The sequence below is a fragment of the Salvelinus sp. IW2-2015 genome, linkage group LG19 (genome assembly GCF_002910315.2).
Source record: "Salvelinus sp. IW2-2015 linkage group LG19, ASM291031v2, whole genome shotgun sequence".
Classification (NCBI taxonomy): domain Eukaryota; kingdom Metazoa; phylum Chordata; class Actinopteri; order Salmoniformes; family Salmonidae; genus Salvelinus; species Salvelinus sp. IW2-2015.
The window spans coordinates 10,270,910-10,291,221 of record NC_036859.1 but is presented as its reverse complement, the minus strand read 5'-3'; the positions used below and the strand labels follow the sequence as shown (position 1 = coordinate 10,291,221).

At 41.2% G+C, this 20,312-nt stretch overlaps 1 protein-coding gene across 1 annotated transcript in view; it reads right to left on the bottom strand.

Annotated features, from left to right (window-relative positions):
- Window positions 1–8,530: 8,530 nt before the first annotated feature.
- Window positions 8,531–20,312, bottom strand: part of LOC111979288 (coatomer subunit alpha) — a 28,168-nt gene continuing 16,386 nt past the window's right edge. Inside the window, exons 12-28 of the mRNA XM_024009726.2 lie at window positions 14,005–14,080; window positions 13,783–13,865; window positions 13,416–13,641; window positions 13,035–13,173; window positions 12,768–12,930; window positions 12,516–12,662; window positions 12,234–12,423; window positions 12,042–12,137; window positions 11,690–11,902; window positions 11,469–11,558; window positions 10,643–10,749; window positions 10,383–10,529; window positions 9,946–10,269; window positions 9,746–9,856; window positions 9,461–9,622; window positions 9,155–9,349; window positions 8,531–8,997 (exon numbers count right to left, since the gene is read on the bottom strand). Coding sequence (XP_023865494.1) covers window positions 8,938–8,997; window positions 9,155–9,349; window positions 9,461–9,622; window positions 9,746–9,856; window positions 9,946–10,269; window positions 10,383–10,529; window positions 10,643–10,749; window positions 11,469–11,558; window positions 11,690–11,902; window positions 12,042–12,137; window positions 12,234–12,423; window positions 12,516–12,662; window positions 12,768–12,930; window positions 13,035–13,173; window positions 13,416–13,641; window positions 13,783–13,865; window positions 14,005–14,080 — 2,529 coding nt within the window. The 3' untranslated portion in view covers window positions 8,531–8,937. The remainder of the gene's footprint in view (window positions 8,998–9,154; window positions 9,350–9,460; window positions 9,623–9,745; window positions 9,857–9,945; window positions 10,270–10,382; window positions 10,530–10,642; window positions 10,750–11,468; window positions 11,559–11,689; window positions 11,903–12,041; window positions 12,138–12,233; window positions 12,424–12,515; window positions 12,663–12,767; window positions 12,931–13,034; window positions 13,174–13,415; window positions 13,642–13,782; window positions 13,866–14,004; window positions 14,081–20,312) is intronic.

Genomic DNA, 20,312 nt, shown 5'->3' with positions numbered 1-20,312 from the left:
AAAAAAAAAAAAACAGAAATACAGGGTTCAATTCTCGGGCCGACTCTGATATATCAATGATGTCGCTCTTGCTGCTGGTGATTCTCTGATCAACACCTCCTTTCCTTCCAGCTCTCTTCTGCCAATGACTGGAACGAAATGCAAAAATCACTGAAGCTGGAGACTTATATCTCCCTCACTAACTTTAAGTATCAGCTGTCAGAGCATCTTACCGATCACTGTACCTGTACACAGCCAATCTGTAAATAGCACACCCAACTACCTCATCCCCATTTATCTTTTTGCTCTTTTGCACCCCAGTATCTCTACTTGCACATCATCATCTGCACATCTATCACTCCAGTGTTAATGGTAAACTGTAATTATTTATCCTCTATGGCCTATTTATTGCCTTACCTCCCTAATCTTCTACATTCGCACACACTGTACATAGATTTTTCTATTGTGTTATTGACTGTACGTTTGTTTATGTGTAACTCTGTGTTGTTGTTTTTGTCAAACTACTTTGCTTTATCTTGGCCAGGTCGCAGTTGTAAATGAGAACTTGTTCTCAAGTGGCCTACCTGGTTAAATAATGGTGAAATAAATAAATACAAATATTTATATTCCGGATTCTGATATTTGTTAATTCCTTTCTTTTTTGAGGGGGGATTTGTGTGTGTATTGTTAGGTGTTACTGCACTGTTGGAGCTAGAAACATAAGCATTTCGCTGCACCTGCGATAACATCTGTAAAATATGTGTACTCGACCAATAAAATGTTATTTGATGCCATGCCCTTGTACCGTCCTAATTATTATTTGTGATCGTGCAACATGGAATTGTAACAGATGTGATTGCATGTATGGTAATTGATAGCATGTCAGCATTACTACAGCCTGCATTTTATTTCTTTAATTCTCAATCTTTAAGTTGCTTTTGTCAGTAAGCAAGTAAAGAACAGAATTTGATTCAATCACATGAAGGACAAAATAATCACAGTACAGAAAAGGATTAGACTATACACGTACATCAGTTCACATAAGGTAAACAATATGCCAGGCAATATGCCAAGCAGTCAAATGCACTTGGTATTGACCTCATGGCGGGTGTCTGCGGTACTTGCTCATTAAGGGACGGTTTCCCGGACACAGATTAAGCCTCTAAAATTACCAGTGTAGAAACCCCCTACAATAACCCTTGTGTAGTCTACAACATGTATTAAATTTTATTCACACTTAATAGACAATCAACACATTTGAATTTGTTTTGTAACAACAATATTACTGGCAAGACAAACTTTAGGCTATAACATGGGACACAACATTGAAGTAACATCTAGATAAATACATTAGCTATATTGTCACAAGGAGGATATTTCATTTATTTATGTTAGACATTTGGATGTTAGACATTTGGATGTAGGCCTATGTAAATACATTGTAAGGATAAAGATGTATATAAGCTCTCAATCGTCATCCACCCAAAACAGTAAACATGCATTGATATTAACCAATGATAGAAATTTCCAGTTGACAACAGTCGAACGTTTATGACCTTTGATCACATGGTTGTTGTAAAGGTCATGCCACAGAATTTCTAAACATAGAGGTGCAACATCGCGAGACTTCCGGGCACGCTTCTGAAACAGACCAAGCCGACCACACAGGAATTTGGGGGTTTCAGAAGTAAAGGAGAGAAGTAAAAAATGATTCCTTAGTTGTACATTTTCTCGAAATCTAATGCCACAACCTAGATTCGAGCCAATGTCTCAGGTAGCTAAACATGTTATTACTCCAATCTCGAGAAAATGACAAACTGACATGTTTCCATTTTCGTCAAAAACAGCTTTTTAGCTTTATATTGAAGGAGTGCCTTTTATTTGACGGATTGACATGCGCAGTTTGGCGCGAGAGACCGTTTCTACGCATGTGCTTTGTTAGCCAACGTCGCCATGACATCGCCTAGAAGTGTGATTGGGGATGTCTGTTGGAGAAGCAGTTTCTGTACTGTATTTTATATAGTCATAATGGATCACTATTCAATGAAATAACTCGATTTGTAGCGAACTTTAAAATAATTCACTGTTGTGATCGAACTTGATCATAATAAACACATTTTAGATCCCAAATGGCCGCCAAATTGTTTGGGGGGGACCGTTTTTGCGATCGTAATTTACCTAGGCTTTCTACGGAACACCAGTGCCTTTGTCACCGCCATGTTGCTTTGCTGTAGCCGACAAGTATAGCTCGTGACTTCACGCTCCAAGACAATGTGTGAAGCAGGCAAGAATAACTAAGTACCTTCAGTTAACGGATTTTTGGAACGTTTCAGAATAAGAGTCCTGCCCTGTACACTTTGTAAATGAATAATTAGAGCGAATATGAGCACAAATATCTATATAATTTATACAAGTTATCATACAAATAATTATTAAAAGATTTTCAAAAATATATGTGATATATGTATATAAAAAGATTTTAAGACAAAATGTTCAACAATGTTTGTGTATTCCAAAATATTTATTGGACCTTACACAATTTCCTGTACATTTTACTGCGACACAACGTACAGGCAATTATGTAAAGTGCAATATATATGTTCAATATGAAAAACGTAAGATTTAAGCTGATTGGCCATTCTGTAAGGGCCTCAAAATGAGCAGCGACGCTCCTCGGGGGGGCGGGCAACCTCTGTGGATTTGGAAACTAGAAGTTCTCCTGAGTAGAAGGAACCTCCCTTTTACTGCAACACTACTAGGGCAAATGCAGGTAGATTTAGGTATTGGCGGGTAAGAATGTTTCTCCAGCCATGTTGGCGGGTGGTCAATTTGCAGGGCTCTACAGTGAGAGCATTACATTTGCGAATCAAAATATAGTCAGAAGTCAATAATGAGCACATGTCAGTTGCAATTTATATCAGAAAAATGCTGCAGTAGCTGATTTCAAAGTATTTCTTACGTTTTGTTTCATGGATGTGCAGCAACACTGCCTGACTGGGGAGCTGTGTTCAATGTGAGTTAAGTGCTGATAGATTCATTTTTGCGCTGTGTGCAGACGTAAAACTCGAAAGTCTATAAAGTGAGAGTTTGTCATCGTGTTTATTTGCTATTTACATTGTTTCGTTCGCAAGCTCGGATGTTTTTCAATGTTAGTTTGAGTATGCTGCTTCAACTGATAGTGAAGAGACGCTGTCTACTACAAGCAAAGATTGTGTTTTATATTGACAATATATATATGTGACTGTTCTAACAATGGAAACACATGTCCTCAAAGATGGAAGGCAGGCAGGAGGAGACGAGATTAGGTGGGACCATTCTAGCCAATGATAGGGCAGATACGAATGTGACCAACAAGCCATAGAAATAGATAGAGGACTCATCTTTGGAACTGTGCCATTATAGTGTCTGTGACAGCATTGGCTGCGCCATTGAGGCAATCTTCATTTTAAAGAAGTCCATTTTCTTCTTCTTCATTGGCTGATTGGTCCCAACTCATCGGAATCGGCACACAGTTGACTACTTTAAAATGGTGGGAGCCCTCAATGGCTATAGAGAGCAATAGTAATGGTGTCTTTTTTTGGGCACTAACTCCACCAAAACGTATGGGAAAATGTATGGAGTTTTTGGATAAACACAGAAAATAAGGTCTGTGGTAAAGACAGGCTTAGGAGATCTTGTGCGTTTTGTTCTATGTGATAATCTTAATCAGCTACTGTCACTTTTTTGTGAATTTTGTGAAAAAACATAACGCACATGAAGGCTTCATATTCCATGAAGGTCATGTTAACTGACTGATATTATCTCATCTAAAAATCATATAAGATCTCTTAAACTTGTGTTAACCTCAGACCGTATTTTCAACGTTTATTCCTAAACCTTATTCTATACCCATTCATTTTGCCCACAGGAACCTAACGATTACAAAACTTATATTCGGTCAAATACGCCTAATTTAGCAAATTAGCAATTCAGTTTTTTGTTGACCAAATTCATTAACCTCCAGGGAAAAATTCCTCATTTCGTGGAAAGATTTTGGGATGAGTAAAACCTCTAGCTTTGTCTCACACACACAAAAAATCTGATCCAATTTTATTTGTCACATGCTTGGTAAATAACAGGTGTAAAAATGCTTACTTTACGGGTCCTTTTCCAACAATGCAGAGTTAAAGATAAAACAATTATAATAATAGAAACAGTCACCTGAGGAATAAATACACAGTGAATAATGAATAACAATAACAAGGAAAAAATAACATGACTATATACATGGAGTACCAGTACCGAGTCGATGTGCAGGTGTACAAAGTAATTGAGGTAGCCACACTACCGGACAAAAGTTTTAGAACACCTACTCATTCAAGGGTTTTTCTTTATTTTTTTTTACTATTTTCTACATTGTAAAATTAGAGTGAAGACATCAAAACTATGAAATAACACATGGAATCATGTAGTAACCAAAAAAGTGTTAAACAAATCAAAATATATTTCATATTTGAGATTCTTCAAATAGCCACACTTTGTCTTGATGACAGGTTTGCACACTCATGGCATTCTCTCAACCAGCTTCATCTGGAATGCTTTTCCAACAGTCTTGAAGGAGTTCCTACATATGCTGAGCACTTGTTGGCTGCTTTTCCTTCACTTTGTGGTCCGACTCATCCCAAACCATCTCAATTTGGTTGAGGTCGGGGGATTGTGGAGGCCAGGTCATCTGATGCAGCACTCCATCGCTCTCCTTCTTGGTCAAATAGCCCGTACACAGCCTAGAGGTGTGTTGGGTTATTGTCCTGTTGAAAAACAAATGATAGTCCCACTAAGCCCAAACCAGATGGGATGGCGAATCGCTGCAGAATGCTGTGGTAGCCATGCTGGTTAAGTGTGCCTTGAATTCTAAATGAATCACTGACAGTGTCACTAGCAAAGCACACCCACACAATCGCACCTCCTCCTCCATGCTTAACGGTGGGAACCACACATGCGGAGATCATCCGTTCACCTACTCTGCATCTCACAAAGACATGACGGGTGGAACCAAAAATCTAAAATTTGGACTCATCAGACAAATGTCCATTGCTCATGTTTCTTGGCCCAAGCAAGTCTCTTCTTATTATTGGTGTCCTTTGGTAGTGGTTTCTGTTAAAGGAATTTTGATTCCTGTTTATTAACTAATTCAATTAAAACACTCTGCCCATAAATAAGAATTTGTAAGATAATTATTTGCATAAAATGGACAGATACCAGTCTTAAAATCAATCAATCAATAGCGTTTATTCTCGAGAGTACTGATCATAATACATTTTACATCAGGTTATATAACAAAGATGATGTCATAGGTTTTAATGTCCAACCTCCTCTCGGATACAATGGGAATACAGTTCGAGTTCTCATTACTGTCTGCCACCTGTTCAACTATCTACAACCAACTCAAGGTCYTTCCCCTCCCTGGGTAGAGACAGAATGTCCTGTAAGGAACACAGCATTCCAGCCTGTCTGAAGATAACTCCATTCTTTCTAATAAGGAACATATTACACTCAGAATTATGATTATAATAAGTTTCATTCATACAGTAACGTCTAAGTCAAATGTATACATATTTTAGTCATTAAACACAAAAATCCCGTAACAGTTTCTTTGCAGCAATTCCACCGGTTGAATGCCTGATTCACGCAGTCTCCTCTTAACAGTTGATGTTGAGATGCGTATGTTACTTTTACGGTACCAGTCAAACGTTTGATCACACCTACTCTTTCCAGGGTTATTCTTTATTTTTACAATTTTGTACATTGTAGAATAATAGTGAAGACATCAAAACTATGAAATAACACATTTGGAATCATGTAGTAACCAAAAAAGTGTTAAATTGAAATATATTTCATATTTGAGATTCTTCAAAGTAGCCACCCTTTGCCTTGTTGACAGCTTTGCACACTTGGCATTCTCTCAACCAGCTTCATGAGGTAGTCACCTGGAACGCATATCAATTATCAGGTGTGCCTTGTTAGAAGTTGTGCAGTTTTCTCAACCATAAGCCTCCTCCAACTTAATTTTAGAGAATTTGGCATTACGTCCAACCGTCCTCACAACCGCAGATCACGTGTAACCACTCCAGCCTAGGACCGTCATATCTAGCTTCCTCACCTGCGGGATCGTCTGAGAACAACCACCCAGACAGCTGATGAAACTGAGGAGTATTTCTGTCTGTAGTAAAGCCATTTTGTGGGTTAAATCTGATAGGCTGGACCTGGCTCTGCCGTGAGTGGGCCTGGCTCCCTAGCGGGTCAGCCTATGCCCTCTCAGGCCCACCCATGGCTGCGCCCCTGCCCAGTCATGTGAAATCCATAGATTAGGGCCTAATTCATTTATTTCAATTGACCGATTTCCTTCTATGAACTGTAACTCAGTAAAATCTTTGAAATTGCTGCATGTTGCATACATTTTTGTTCAGTATAGTATAGAAATCAAAGCCTTTGCAGCCTGAATAGAGAATGTTTTTTGCAAGAACCGGTTGCGCACAACAAGGCTGCCCAGTCTTCAAAATGGTAGTGAACACAGACAAGCCTTGATAAAGCAGTTTAATACATTTCTAACATTCAAAAATCGTACTTTAAAAGTACAGGAGGTTGATGGGGAGGACAAGGCTCATGGTAGTGGCTGGAGCAGAATGAGTAGAATGGTATCAAATACATGGTTTGATGGTGTCATGACGTTGGCCTGATGGGGGAGGTTTATGACCCCCATAAATACCTCACCCCCCCCCTTTTATCTTTCTCTACTTTATAGAGTTGACTCTTGAAAAGCCCTTTGTTAACATAGAGATTCTGGGAACATCAAAAGTTGGGAAACGGAACCATATTTCGGTAATCCAACCAGTTGAAAATATGCGTTGGTACTTGATGAATATGATGTCAGATCAGTTGGCGTCAGACATGATTACTGATGATAGGACGACATAAACTATCTTGGAACATCTACACATTCTAGTTATCAGATTCACATGGAATTGTTGTGCAATTTAAATGTTTAAATATGAAACTATTTGTGAAAAGATTAAATGTAATTTTTAGCTTCTTAATGAGAGAACGGTTTGTCATAAGAACACCACTCTGCTCACTCAGAGGCCCCGCCCAAGTGAACAAACATGGGTTGTAAACTATGAAACACTTCTTTCACCACTATATAAACCCGTTGACGAAAATTCAACTTCCTGTTCCGGGGACGTGAGGACGACGGTCCTACGTTAAAAGGGCTCAGATAATAACCTAACGAAATTAGCATCGTGTTCAATGTGACGATCGACACGCCGAAGGATGAATTTCAACTATACCAGCCAGAATATAGCACGAGCTTAAAAGTATGGCATGAACTTTGAACTCTTATTCACTAAAGAAGTGATACCTCCTAGCCGTTGCGTTAGCAACAGCAGCTGTAAACATGGCCTAGGAGAGGACGGACAGAGTATCCATCCTACCACGCTCCAGTTTACCACTAGACATTCTTCCATGCTGGACAACCCGGCCATCTATCTACGACCAATCTACCGAAGCGCAGCTCAGAGCAAATATTTATTGCATTTTCCTTTTTCAAATGGGCGGTTATTTAGAATTCATAAGATACTGTATTTACGATAGCATAGCTGCCTACGGCCCAATAGACACAAAATATTTTTGTTCCTCAGTCTTCCCGCTCTTCCATTCAAAACCCAACCCCCCTTTCTTTGTGTAACCAGACGTCATATCTGTTCCATCCGCTAGGGACGTTTTCCTTTGACATAATTTGTAATCAATGTATGATCCATTCTGTGTAGATGTAATTCTGTGTGATTATTTAGGTATTTAGTAAATAAATAATTTAACCAAATGTTGTATTGCTGATTCAACTTGTTAGCCAGGGTTCGTGAAGATAACCATGAATTTACAACTTTCAGATGAGACTGAATAAAGTGACGATTAAATATTGACTGCTACTGATGTAAAAGATTACTAGGTCTTTAAGAGTTTATTCGGAAGATAACAGCTCTATAAACATTCTTTCGTGGTGCCCCGACTTTCTAGTTTATTACATTTACCTGATTAGCTAATCGGGTAATATTAATTACAGAGAAGTTATTTTATAGAATAGCATGTCATATCACTTAATCCGGCATAGCCAAAGACACGGCAATGGCATTCCATTCGCTCTGTTCCAGCCAATGGAGCCGTCCTCCATTGTTTAAAAGGCATATCCAATCGCTGGTATGCATTCTATTACCAAAAATACACATTGAAAACTCCCAAGATGGTTCCTCAAAATGATACAATGGCAATGATTTCTACATATGAATGATTCAACCTGTTCCTCTGGGGGAAAAGGAAGAAATTATATTTAATGTTGTGCCATTTTGTCTTTTATTTGCACCAATTTGTCCCTTTCATGTTGTACTTGCAACATTAGCAGAACATGACTTTGATCCAGAGCTTTCAAAGCATTGTTTGGGGTGTCCATGTTTGAAAACCAGGACTTGAAACGAGCTAGAATGACACTTGTGAAATTACAGAATTGTTCACCAACATATTAGTAGTAGAGCTTTTATTATATTTAACAAGTTACACAAAGCAGTGATGTTCATTTTGTATTATTCATTTTATGGGGCTTACAGGTCAGAAAGAGACGGACAGTTTTGTCTAGTAGGGTTCTAATAAAACAACAATTGGAGCAGAGATGATATAACACTCACAAGTACAGCATCACAGGAAAGGTAAAGCAGGCAGTCACAGTCAGAAACATAAAAAGGCTTAACATCAAAATAACATTTGCTCACCAATAAATCGTATGTCACCCTACCAACCCTTCTCTCTCATTAATCATGTTTTCTTCTATCTAATCCAAGAAAGAAACGGTGTATATAGAATAAAGTGTGGATGCGTTTCGCTTAATGGATCAATGTTGTTCTTCCCCATTCCTGGTCCTTTTCACGTCCTCTAACGAAACTGCAGAGGGCTGACACGCAGACCAATCACATCCTTTCCGATCTCAGTCACCTTGGAAACAAGAAGGTTAACGGTCAGCGATATCACTGACGGAAGAGGACATCTAAAATATGTTTTAACACTCAGTTACAAAGCAATTAATACAACTTCATATCAAAGAGGGGCATTCTGTACATGACAACACAGTAGGGCTGTTCTCTTGACTGACCTGTGTGACCCTGCAGACCTGGCCCTTGTAGGGGGGGCAATAGCAGGCCCCAGAGAGGGGGCACTTCTCCACTGGGCGTCCACGGTAGAGGGGCGTGTACGAGGCAGCGCACAGGTCAAATGGATTGTGGGGGTCGTAGTTCAGCTGGTGGGCATCTGTCAGCGTCTTCTCGCATGCTGCCAAGATCTTGCGTGTCTTTAATACAGAGATGGAGAAGGTAAGAGACAGTGAATATATAGAAATAATTGCATGTGTATAAAGGGACATAGCACACACACACACACACACACACACACACTTTGTTACCTGCTGTGCCACCTCTGGTTTGGGTCCTAGTTCAAGCAGACGACGGGCAAAACTGGCAGCTGTCTTGAAGTTCTTCAGTTTAAAGAATAGATTTAGTGCTGTACGTAAGACAAGGACCATGTGGACTGGCTGGAGACTGCAGTGGGTGAAGTAAGCTGCCATCTGGGAAAAACAACACATACAATCTTTAAAAAAGGATCAATGGGTAGTGAGCTCCTCAGTGAATAGGGAGATTGCGGACTAATGGTTCAGTTGGGAAGTAGATAAGAAACACAATGACAATACCTCACACAGCCTCTTCTGCTGGTCTAATGTGTCTTTAGGCAACTTTTTCCTTTCCGTTTCCATGGTGAGGCCAACAATGTATTCTCTGCAGATTGTGATCAGCTGCTGAGCCTAAAAGACAGTGACCTCAATCAGGTTATCACCACTAAATACCACCAGGCCCACACTTGATTAACCTTAGTCTAAACAAGTCTACGTACCTCTGCGATTTCCTGCTTGTTGTCGACCACCAGCAGTGGCACAGACAGCAGGATGGTGCGGAAGCGTTCAACGCCCTCCTCGAAGCGGCCGGCAGTGGTGAGCTGGTAGCACTGCTGCAGGCGGGCAATGAGATCGGAGAGACGAAGACCCACAGCGGGCAGCCCCTGCTTGGCCCCACAGTCCTTCCAGTTCCTTTGCGGGTTGCCACGCAGGCAGGGCAGAGACGGCAGGCCCAGGTAGCATGTCCTCCCGCGGGATAGAGTCTGCATGAACAGCTGCTTATAGGGCCCGAACTGCACCACCCCAACCTGGTCATGGAGCAACTGAAAAGTAGAGAAAGAGAGAGAGACTAGTATAAAGTATAAACCTGTATAAAAGGCATGTGTGTATGTGAGTGAGTGAGAGAGAGAGTGAGAGAGTGAGAGAGAGAGATTACCCTCATGGCAGTCTCAAAGGAACCAGCCAGGACGTGGTCCACAGGGAGCTGGGAGTTGTTGCACCACAGTTGAGTGGGGCTCATGCCCTTGGTAGGAGGGACAAAGAAACCATCTTCAGCCCCTACTCCGGCACCAGCTGGCAACTCCTAGTGGGAGAGAGAAGATACAACATTCTCAGACTGACTAGTCATCAGTCATGCTATGAGTCCTGCTAAACCAAAGAGTGGAGATTTCATGTTAAAGAAGAGAATCATCTCACCAGCTCTGGAGGCAGGTCCAGATCCTCCTCTACCTCCCAGCCTCCTCCCTCCTCCTTCGTGGCACCTCCTTCCTCCCCTAATCCATCCTGGGCATCCATGAAACCATCTGATGGAGAGAGAGAGATGTCAAATAGAAATCCAATATGGATGGTGTTAAGAGATAGATGGGAGGGGTTGAATGGAGTTTAAGGTTGGGAATAATGACAACTAATAACAAGATAACTAGTGTAAAACATACTGTGTCTGTAAAACATACACTACCGGTAAAAAGTTTTAGAACACCTACTCAGTCAAGGGTTTTTCTATATTTGGACTATTTTCTACATTGTAGAATTATAGTGAAGACATCAAAACTATAAAATAACACATAGAATCATGTAGTAACCAAAAAAAGTGTCCTCAAGGCAAGGGTGGCTTCTTTGAAGAATCTAAAATAACATATTTTGATTTGTTTAACACTTTTTTGGTTACTACATGATTCCATATGTGTTATTTCATAGTTTTGATGTCTTCACTATTATTCTACAATGTAGAAAATAGTCAAAATAAAGAAAAAAACATTGAATGAGTAGGTGTGTCCAAACTTTTGACTGGTACTGTATATTTGCAAAAAAATATATGGGGGATTGGAAGTGATGCAGAAAACTGCATTGATGGAAGCTACAAAATATCTGCAATATTAAAGCTGATCTACCCCCTAAAAAATTATACAAATAAATAAAAGAGAGAGGAGATAAATGAGAGGAACATAGAAAGAGATGGGGTAAGATAGTGCCAATCTAAAGTCTTGTCACCTCATTTAAGGATTTTTTGAGAAGGACTCACCCTCGTCCAGCTGAAGCTCTGCGTCCTCTCCCCAGCCCTCTCCTCCTGGGGCATCAACATCCATGTCTGCAGCCATCTGACCAGCCTTCCCTGCAACACACACAATAAAAAAACGAATGTAACAACTCTACACAACAAATATGCTGACACGACACAATACACTACCGCAGGCTAGTCCCAAATGGCTAACACAAAATGTGCTGTCCGGGCAGGGGACTCACCCTTGGCTGCAATGGCTCCCTCGAAGAAGCCCTTGGACACAGTGAGCAGGGGCCAGTTGGTATCCAGGGGGTTGATGGGAGGTGGTGGCTGCAGCAGCTGGGCATTGGGGTCCACCTCAGGGACAGTGTCCTTTTCTGGGTCAAAGGTCTCTTTCAGGGCTTCCGCTTCTTCGTCCATCCCGTGGGTAGCAGCAGTCAGATATGCCAGTGACTCTACAAATGGAAGACAGCCACAGAGTTAACAGACAAGCAGTTTAGACCAAAAGCACCACAAACAAGAGTCCCATGTCAGAAATATTGAGGGTGTTGGAAAGAGAGAGTAAGAGGTGTGTGTTCATTTAAGAAGACTCACTCTGGCCACAGTTCTTCAGGATGCGGACTCTCTCGCTGACGTCCCCCAGATACAGAGCACCCTGGTAGTGTCCACTCATATCCTTTCTGATCTCAGCTGCAACACAGTGATCAAACACTTGTCAGTCAAACAACTCTGACAAACACAGGCACTATTGGTCTGAAACAAAACACACTCCTCTATCTGTCTAACCTATCTTCATCATCTTGCGGAGCTTGGCCAGGTTGCCGGTGATGAGGTAGAGGAAGGTGAGCTTGTCGAAGTTCTTGGTCCTCTGGTAGCACATTTCCACGACCTGGTGGTGACCCTGCAGCAGCGCCGCCTCGCCCAGCCGCTCCCAGCAGCCCCTCTCATCCAGAGCCTTGGCGGCCTCCAACGCCACCTACAGGATCGGAGGGAAAATTACACCACACAGTGTTTCACACAGACGGTCCTCTCAGAGATGTTGAATGAAACCTGGGGTCTCAAACTCACCTCAATGTTTCCACACTCCAAAGCCAGACTGAAGCGGGTCTTTTCATCCTTGACGAAGTGCAGGGCCACCTCCGGATAGCCCTTCTTCTGCAGGTAGGCGATGATGGACTGGCCAACCAGCTTGGCGTTACGCACCATGTGCAGCACCTGTAGGAGGTCAGGGGTCAAACAAAGTCGGTCAAACAAAGTCAGTCAAAAAGTAACTCCAGAAAGGGAAAAGAGAGAAGGAGCATCAAATGACCTCCTCCTCACCTCCTCATATTTGCGGTTGACCAGGGCCAGTTTGAAGCGGTACTCCGTGGGGTCAATGTTCAGCACGCGGGGCCTGCACTCACGGTCAAGACAATAGACACTGTTGCCTCTGACCCGGGTCACGTAGATGGGCAGATCCAGAGTCCGGATGATACCATGATCACTACAGAAAGAGGAGTGGAGTGTGATTAGAAAAGTTGGATACTGCTCTCCTCTCTCAAACTCGTCACTAGAGCGGTGTCTTGTGCAGTAGTGGTGTGTCTTTACCCTGAGGTGAGGGCGTATTTGATGTGGTTGGAGGTGGTGTAGATGAAGACTCCACTCTCATCCCAGGCTCCACTCTTCACACGGATGTTCTCATGGATGCTGCACAGACTCTCCAGCTTCCTGTTGCAGATCATAATGGCTGCCGGGGCAAGCAGACAATCAGGTTTATTAACAGGTAAAGGAAGGCTAACATCTGGGGGTACTAGAAAGCGAGTGAACAGCTAGATAGGGTGTACATTTGGGATAGGTTGTTGACAACAGGTAGAGAGAGAGAGAATCTGTGAAAGGTTGGAAAAACAACTAGTATGGAGAAAATCTTGGCAGCAAAACAGAGATGAAAAGACAGATAAGATGTGTGTTTAGGGTGTGTTCAGTACATACCGTGTTTAGCCAGCAGGGCCACGTGGCTGGTGTCGGCGCTCCAGACCACATACTTGACCTTGGCGATCTTCACGGTAGCCAGCGAGCGTTTTTGCTGCACGTCAAAGAGGGTGACTCCGTCTGCGTCGCGCAGCAGCAGGGAGCCCGTCCCGGCATAGAAGATCTCCTCACAGCTAGGTACCTGTACCTTCTTCACAATCTCATTCTTCAGGTTCTTGATCAGCAGCTGGAGGTAGAGCAGGGTTCACCATCATTACTATAGTCATCCTCTGACCTCTTAACTGTACTGTAACCATATTTAGAATAACTACAGCCATTGGTCCAGACAATACATGCTATTTAATCATGCGCACACACACACACTTACCGAGTGCATGCGGTCCAGAACAGCGAACCTGTTCCTGGCGACCCAGACTGCGGTCAGACCAGAAGACCTCTTCCCCTCAGGAGCTGCAGGAGGGGGACAAAGAATGAACATGGGTTTAGTGGGGTTATTAAATCATCTAAAAAGAAAGATATGAAATTAGAAATCCATTCACATTTGACAGATGTCGTCTCGTTAAAAGAGAGAAAAAGAGTGTAGTTTTACCATCTGGATTCTGAGAGTCGCTCTCTTTGGGGATGGAGTACAAGTCATAGGTGCTGTTCTCCAGGTTAGTTGCCCTCTGCAATAGAAGAGACACGTCAATACATTTTCAACAACTAAATAAAGTGTCTAAATGATGAGTATGTACAGTACCTTCAGAAAGTATTCACATCCCTTGACTTTTTCCACATTTTGTTGTGTTACAAAATGGGATTAAATGGATGTAATTGTCATTTTTTGTCAACAAGTTACACAAAATAATGGCAAAATGGAAGATTTTGTTATAATTTATGATAAACAAATATTGTGATTAAGTATTCAACCCCTTGAGTCAATACATCACCTTTGGCAGCGATTACAGCTGTGAGTCTTTCTGGGTAAGTCTCAAAGAGCTTTCCACACCTGGATTGTGCAACATTTGCCATTTATTCTTTACAAAATTCTTCAAGCTCTGTCAAATTGGTTTTTAATCATTGCTAGACAACCATTTTCAGGTCTTCCCATAGATTTTTAAGCAGATTTAAGTCAAAACTGTAACTCGGCAACTCAAGAACATTCACGGTGTTCTTGGTAAGCATCTCCAGTGTAGATTTGGCCTTGTGTTTTAGGTTATTGTCCTGCTGAAAAGTGAATTCATCTCTCAGTGTCTGGTGGAACGCAGCTTTTCATTTGTAATTAATTATTTTATAAAATAATAATAATTTCATTGACATTATGGGGCATTATGCGTAGGCCAGTGACTAAACTAAATTTAATCCACTTTAAATTCAGGCTGTAACAAAACAAATTGTAAAAGGTCAAGGGGTGTGAATACTTGAATGCACTGTATGTGTAAGTACAGTCAGGTCCAAAATGATTGGCAACCTTGATAAAGATTAGTAAAAAAGACTATCAAATAAATAATACAATTGCGTGTGCGTGGCCAAAGGGCTCATCTGACCATAGCACCGGTTTCAAGCCAAGTGGCATTTACATTTGTTGAATGTAGGGTTGGGTGAGGTCAACCTTTGTCCTATCATGATTATGTACCCATAAAACATTGTGCTGTATGACAGTAAAGCCTAGGGCTGTGGCATTCATGACATTTTGTCAGCCAGTGATTGTCAAGCAAATAACTGCCAGTCTCACGGTAATTGACCATTAACTAACAAACACATTTAGCATCTCCTGGCTTCCACGCATAGCCTATAAGCCATTGATGCAGACCTTTGGAACATCTAGTTGATTTGAATCAAAAACTCAGAACATCTTTTTTTATAACAGACATACTGCTCCCCATTTTCACAACAACTTTGCCAATATGACTTGTCCATGACGAGCGCCCCACCTGTTTTGAGCCCCACCTGTTGAGCTAAAATAATACAAAATAAATCATATTTTTTGGTGTACCCGTTTGCATGTTATTTTGGCATTAATACAGGTCACATCAGTAAGGCAGCTCCAAAATGCAGGTGTTTCAGCCTAGCTCTGTGCTTTCTGTGGTGGGGCAGCCAGGATCGTAGGGGTTGGTAATGTTCTCTAGTTGCGCCGTGATTGGCTCAGTGTTCTGTCACTCATGGGGACACTACGTCACTGCAAAATCTAATGGCAGAGCTCGATAATTCAAGCCCCTTGTGTGCTGCCATAGTTACATTAGAAGTGCCCATCCAAGAAGGCTCAAGGTCATTGGCCACAGATAAAATGACATCAAATCATATATCTACAGTAGCTTTGATTGATGTTGATAGGATGTTGATATGATGAGTCCATACTCTCAAAATCTTAACTAGCAGTCATCATCATGAATCAAGTCGACAATCTACTGGTAAATCTTTTTCAATCCTTGTCATATTAAGAGAAATAATGAAGATAAAACGCATCGGTGCTCATCGAACATAGGACATAAACATTACACAACAAGTTAGAAATCGCAAATTCAACAATGAGTGGTTTGGAAGGAATCAGTGGCTAACAAAGCATTGTAAAGCAATCACTAGCCTGCTATTCAGTGGAGAGGGTGTGTGGTGCCAAGTCTGGGTTTAAATGTCTCTTTTCTCAAGCTTAACTTCTTGTGACTGCAGCGGTAGTATTGAGTAGCTTGGATGAAAGGTGCACAGAGGTGCCCAGAGTAAACGGCCTGCTCCTCAGTCATAGTTGCTAATATATGCATATTATTATTAGTATTGGATAGAAAACACTGAAGTTTCTAAAACTGTTTGAATTATGTCTGTGAGTATAACAGAACTCATATTTCAGGCAAAAACCTAAGAAAAATCCAAACAGGAAGTGGAAATTATTAGGCCGGTCGATTATCAACCAAGATTCCATTGAAATTACAGCAAGATATGAATGAGTTTTCACTTCCTACGGCTTCCACTAGATGTCAACAGTCTGTAGAACTTTGTCTGATGACTCTACTGTGAGTCATGAGAGAGGAATTAGTCAAGTCTGCCATGACCTGACCATGCTTTCACCATGCGCGTTCACATGAGAGGGAGCTCTGTTCCTTCGCTCATCTGAAGTCAATGTAATTGTCCAGTTGGAACGTTATTCAAGATTTATGTTAACAACATTCTAAAGATTGATTCAATACATCGTTTGACATGTTTCTACTGACTGTTACTGAACTTTTGGACATTTTGTCAGCTTTTAGGCAGCGCGCTTCGTGACTTCGGAATTGTTTACCAAACGCGCTAACAGAAGTAGCTAATTGGACATAAATAACGGACATTATCGAACAAATCAAGCATTTATTGTGGACCTGGGATTCCTAGGACTGCATTCTGATGTAGATCATCAAAGGTAAGGAAACATTTATCATGTAATTTCTGGTTTCCATTGACTCCAACATGGCTGCTAATTTGACTATTGTTCTGAGCGCCGTCTCAGATTATTGCATGGTTTGCTTTTTCCGTTATGTTTTTTTGAAATCTGACACAGCGGTTGCATTAAGGAGATGGTATATCTATAATTCCATGTGTATAACTTGTATTATCATCTACATTTATGATGAGTATTTCTGTTGAAAMGATGTGGCTATGCAAAATCACTGGATGCTTTTGAAACTAGTGAATGTAACGCGCCAATGTAAACTCAGATCTTTTGATATAAATATGAACTTTATCAAACAAAACATACATGTATTGTGTAACATGAAGTCCTATGAGTGTCATCTGATGAAGATCATCAAAGGTTAGTGATTCATTTTATCTCTATTTGTGCTTTTTGTGACTCCTATCTTTGGCTGGAAAAATGGCTGTGCTTATTGTGGTTTGATGTGACCTAACATAATCGTTTGTGGTGCTTTCGCTGAAAAGCATATTTGCAATCGGACACTTTGGTGGGATTAACAACAAGATTACCTTTAAAATGGTATAAGACACATGTATGTCTGAGGAATTATCATTATGAGATTTCTGTTTTTTTAATTTGGCGCCCTGCACTTTCACTGGCTGTTGTCATATCGATCCCGTTACCAAGACTGCAGCCCTAAGAAGTTAAAATGATAAACATTCAACATTGGCCATGCTGTCAATCCAGCATGACTTCTGCCGTGCTCAAAACAACTGGAAACTCGTAACTGAGAAATCTGACTACAGTGCGTTCAAGACCACTGGGAACTCAGACTGGGAAAATAAGTTTTGAACGGTCCTCCAACTCGGAATTGCAAGTCGGAACTTTCTAGAGCTCCGACCCGAAGATCACTGAAGTCATCATGATTTTCAGAGTTCCCAGTTGTCTTGAAAGCACCATAAATCCAGAGAATGCCAGACTTCGATGACAAAATTTGCCCACGCAAGGACCGCCACGCCACCTTCCTGTTAAAGTGAATACAGCACAACAAGGGGAGTGCAAAAATGTCTTGTATGCTGCTGCATAAATTATGTAATATGCCAGGGAGATATGTATACGGTAGCTAAGAAAGTAATACTAAATGTATGTTGTGTAGTAAGCTGTTAACTTCACTAGGGTAGGGGGCAGCATCGGAATTTTGGATGAAAAGTGTGCCCAAATTAAACTGCCTGCTACTCAGGCCCAGAAGCTAGGATATGCATATTTGGATAGAAAACACTCTAAAGTTTCCAAAACTGTTAAAATAATGTCTGTGAGTATAACAGAACTGATAGTGCAGGCGAAAACCTGAGGAAAATCCATCCAGGAAGTACTATTATTTTGAAAGGCTGTTTTTCCATTGAAAGCCTATCAACCATACAAAGACTTAGGACCCAGTTCACGATCTCTATGGCTTCTTCTGCATGTGGCCAGTCTTTAGGCATTGTTTTGGGCTTTWACTCTGAAAAATGAGGGAGATACAGCACTTTCAATGAGTGGACAGTGGAAATTTCCAGACATGAGTCCAGCGCGTGATCGGGAACGCGCCTTTCTTGTTTCTCCTTTTCTATTGACGAAGCTATTGTCCGGTTTAAATATTATTGATTATTTATGACAWAAACAACCTGAGGATTGATTTTAAACATCGTTTGACATGTTTCTACGAACTTCTATTGTACTTTTTTGACTTTTTGTCTGGATGTTGAGAGCGCGCATTGTGCATTTGGATTACTGAACTAAACGCACCAACAAAACTGAGGTTTTTGGACAAAGAGGGACATTATCGAACAAAACAAACATTTATTGTGTAACATGGAGTCCTGGGAGTGCCACCAGATAAGGATCAAAGGTAAGTAATGAATTTTAATGCTATTTCTGACTTTTGTGAGCCCTCTCCTTGGCTGGAAAATGGCTGTATGGTTTTCTGTGACTAGGCGCTGACCTAACATAATCGCATGGTGTGCTTTCGCCATAAAGCCTTTTTGAAATCGGACACTGTGGTTGGATTAACAAGAAGTTTATCTTTAAAATGGTGTGTAATACTTGTATGTTTGAGACTTGTCTCATCGCTGCAACTCCCCAACGGGCTTGGGAGGCAATGGTCGAGTCATGCTTCCTTCGAAACATGACCCGCCAAACAGCGCTTCTTAACACCCGCCCGCTTCATCTGGAAGTCAACCGCACCAATGTGTTGGAAGAAACACCGTTCAACTGACGACCGAGGTCAGCCTGCAGGCGCTCAGCCCGCCACAAGGAGTCGCTAGAGCGCGATGAGCCAAATAAAGCCCCACCTGCCAAACCCTCCCCTAACCCGGACGACGCTGGGCCAATTATGCGCCACCTATGGGAATCCCAATCATGGCCGGTTGTGATACAGCCCGGGATCGAACCCGGGTCTATAGTTTTATTTATTTATTTTATTTCACCTTTATTTAACCAGGTAGTCTAGTTGAGAACAAGTTCTCATTTGCAACTGCGACCTGGCCAAGATAAAGCAAAGCAGTTCGACACATACAACAGAGTTACACATGGAATAAACAAACATACAATCAATAATACAGTAGAAAAATCTATAAAAGGCATGTGCAAATGAGGTACACTAGTGACACCTCTAGCGCTGCGATTCAGTACCTTAGACCGCTGCTCGACTCAGGAGGCCCCGAGTGGGAACGTTTTTATAAAAACAAACTTGAAGGCCAACAGGTCACTGCGCAATAGCGAGCAGTTTTCCCACGGTCTAGCTAGTTATCTTTTGTTTTCTGCTAGTTTGTAGCGGCTGCAGTAGGTGTTATCAAAGAGGATGTTGTTGCTAATTTGTTAGCTTCTCTCTTTTCAAGAATAACTTTAAACAAGAAGTTAAGTTTCAAATGTTCATCATCTGGTGAGTGGAACTGGGTTTATTGCAGCGCACTTCCTGTTGTTAGTCATCTCTTTGAAAATAGCTTGTGTGTGAAATATTGTTGCATTTAAATTGGAACTGACAGCATTTTAGCCACATCTGTTCATATACACCCCCAGGAAGAATTAAACTTAGATAACTTGAAAATGACCTTTTCATCAATTCTTACAATGTTTGGGAATTACGTATACTGATGCAGAGTAGGAAAGCGGCAGTGCGTTTTGACATTTAATAGACATGTATTGGTGAATTATATTAATCATGCATTGAACTGCATCCATCTATTCTGCCAACAAAAGTCATGGAACACGGAGTCAAATATAACCTATTTTTAAAACATCTTATAAAGTTGGTTTTGTAGCAGATACAGAGAATTAGATCTTTTTTGACTGATATTATGATTGTCTGTTTCATATCTGCAAAGTAGTTAAAACGCTGTCAGTTCCACTGTAAACTTAAGGTCACCGGTTACTTTGTGTGCTAAACGTGAAATGTTTTTTTGCTATGTGATGTAATAGTTGTACATTTCGACAGGGAAATCCTTAAATGGTTGTGTTTTTGTATTCTTATGACTGGGACCTACTGGATTATTATGTCCAAG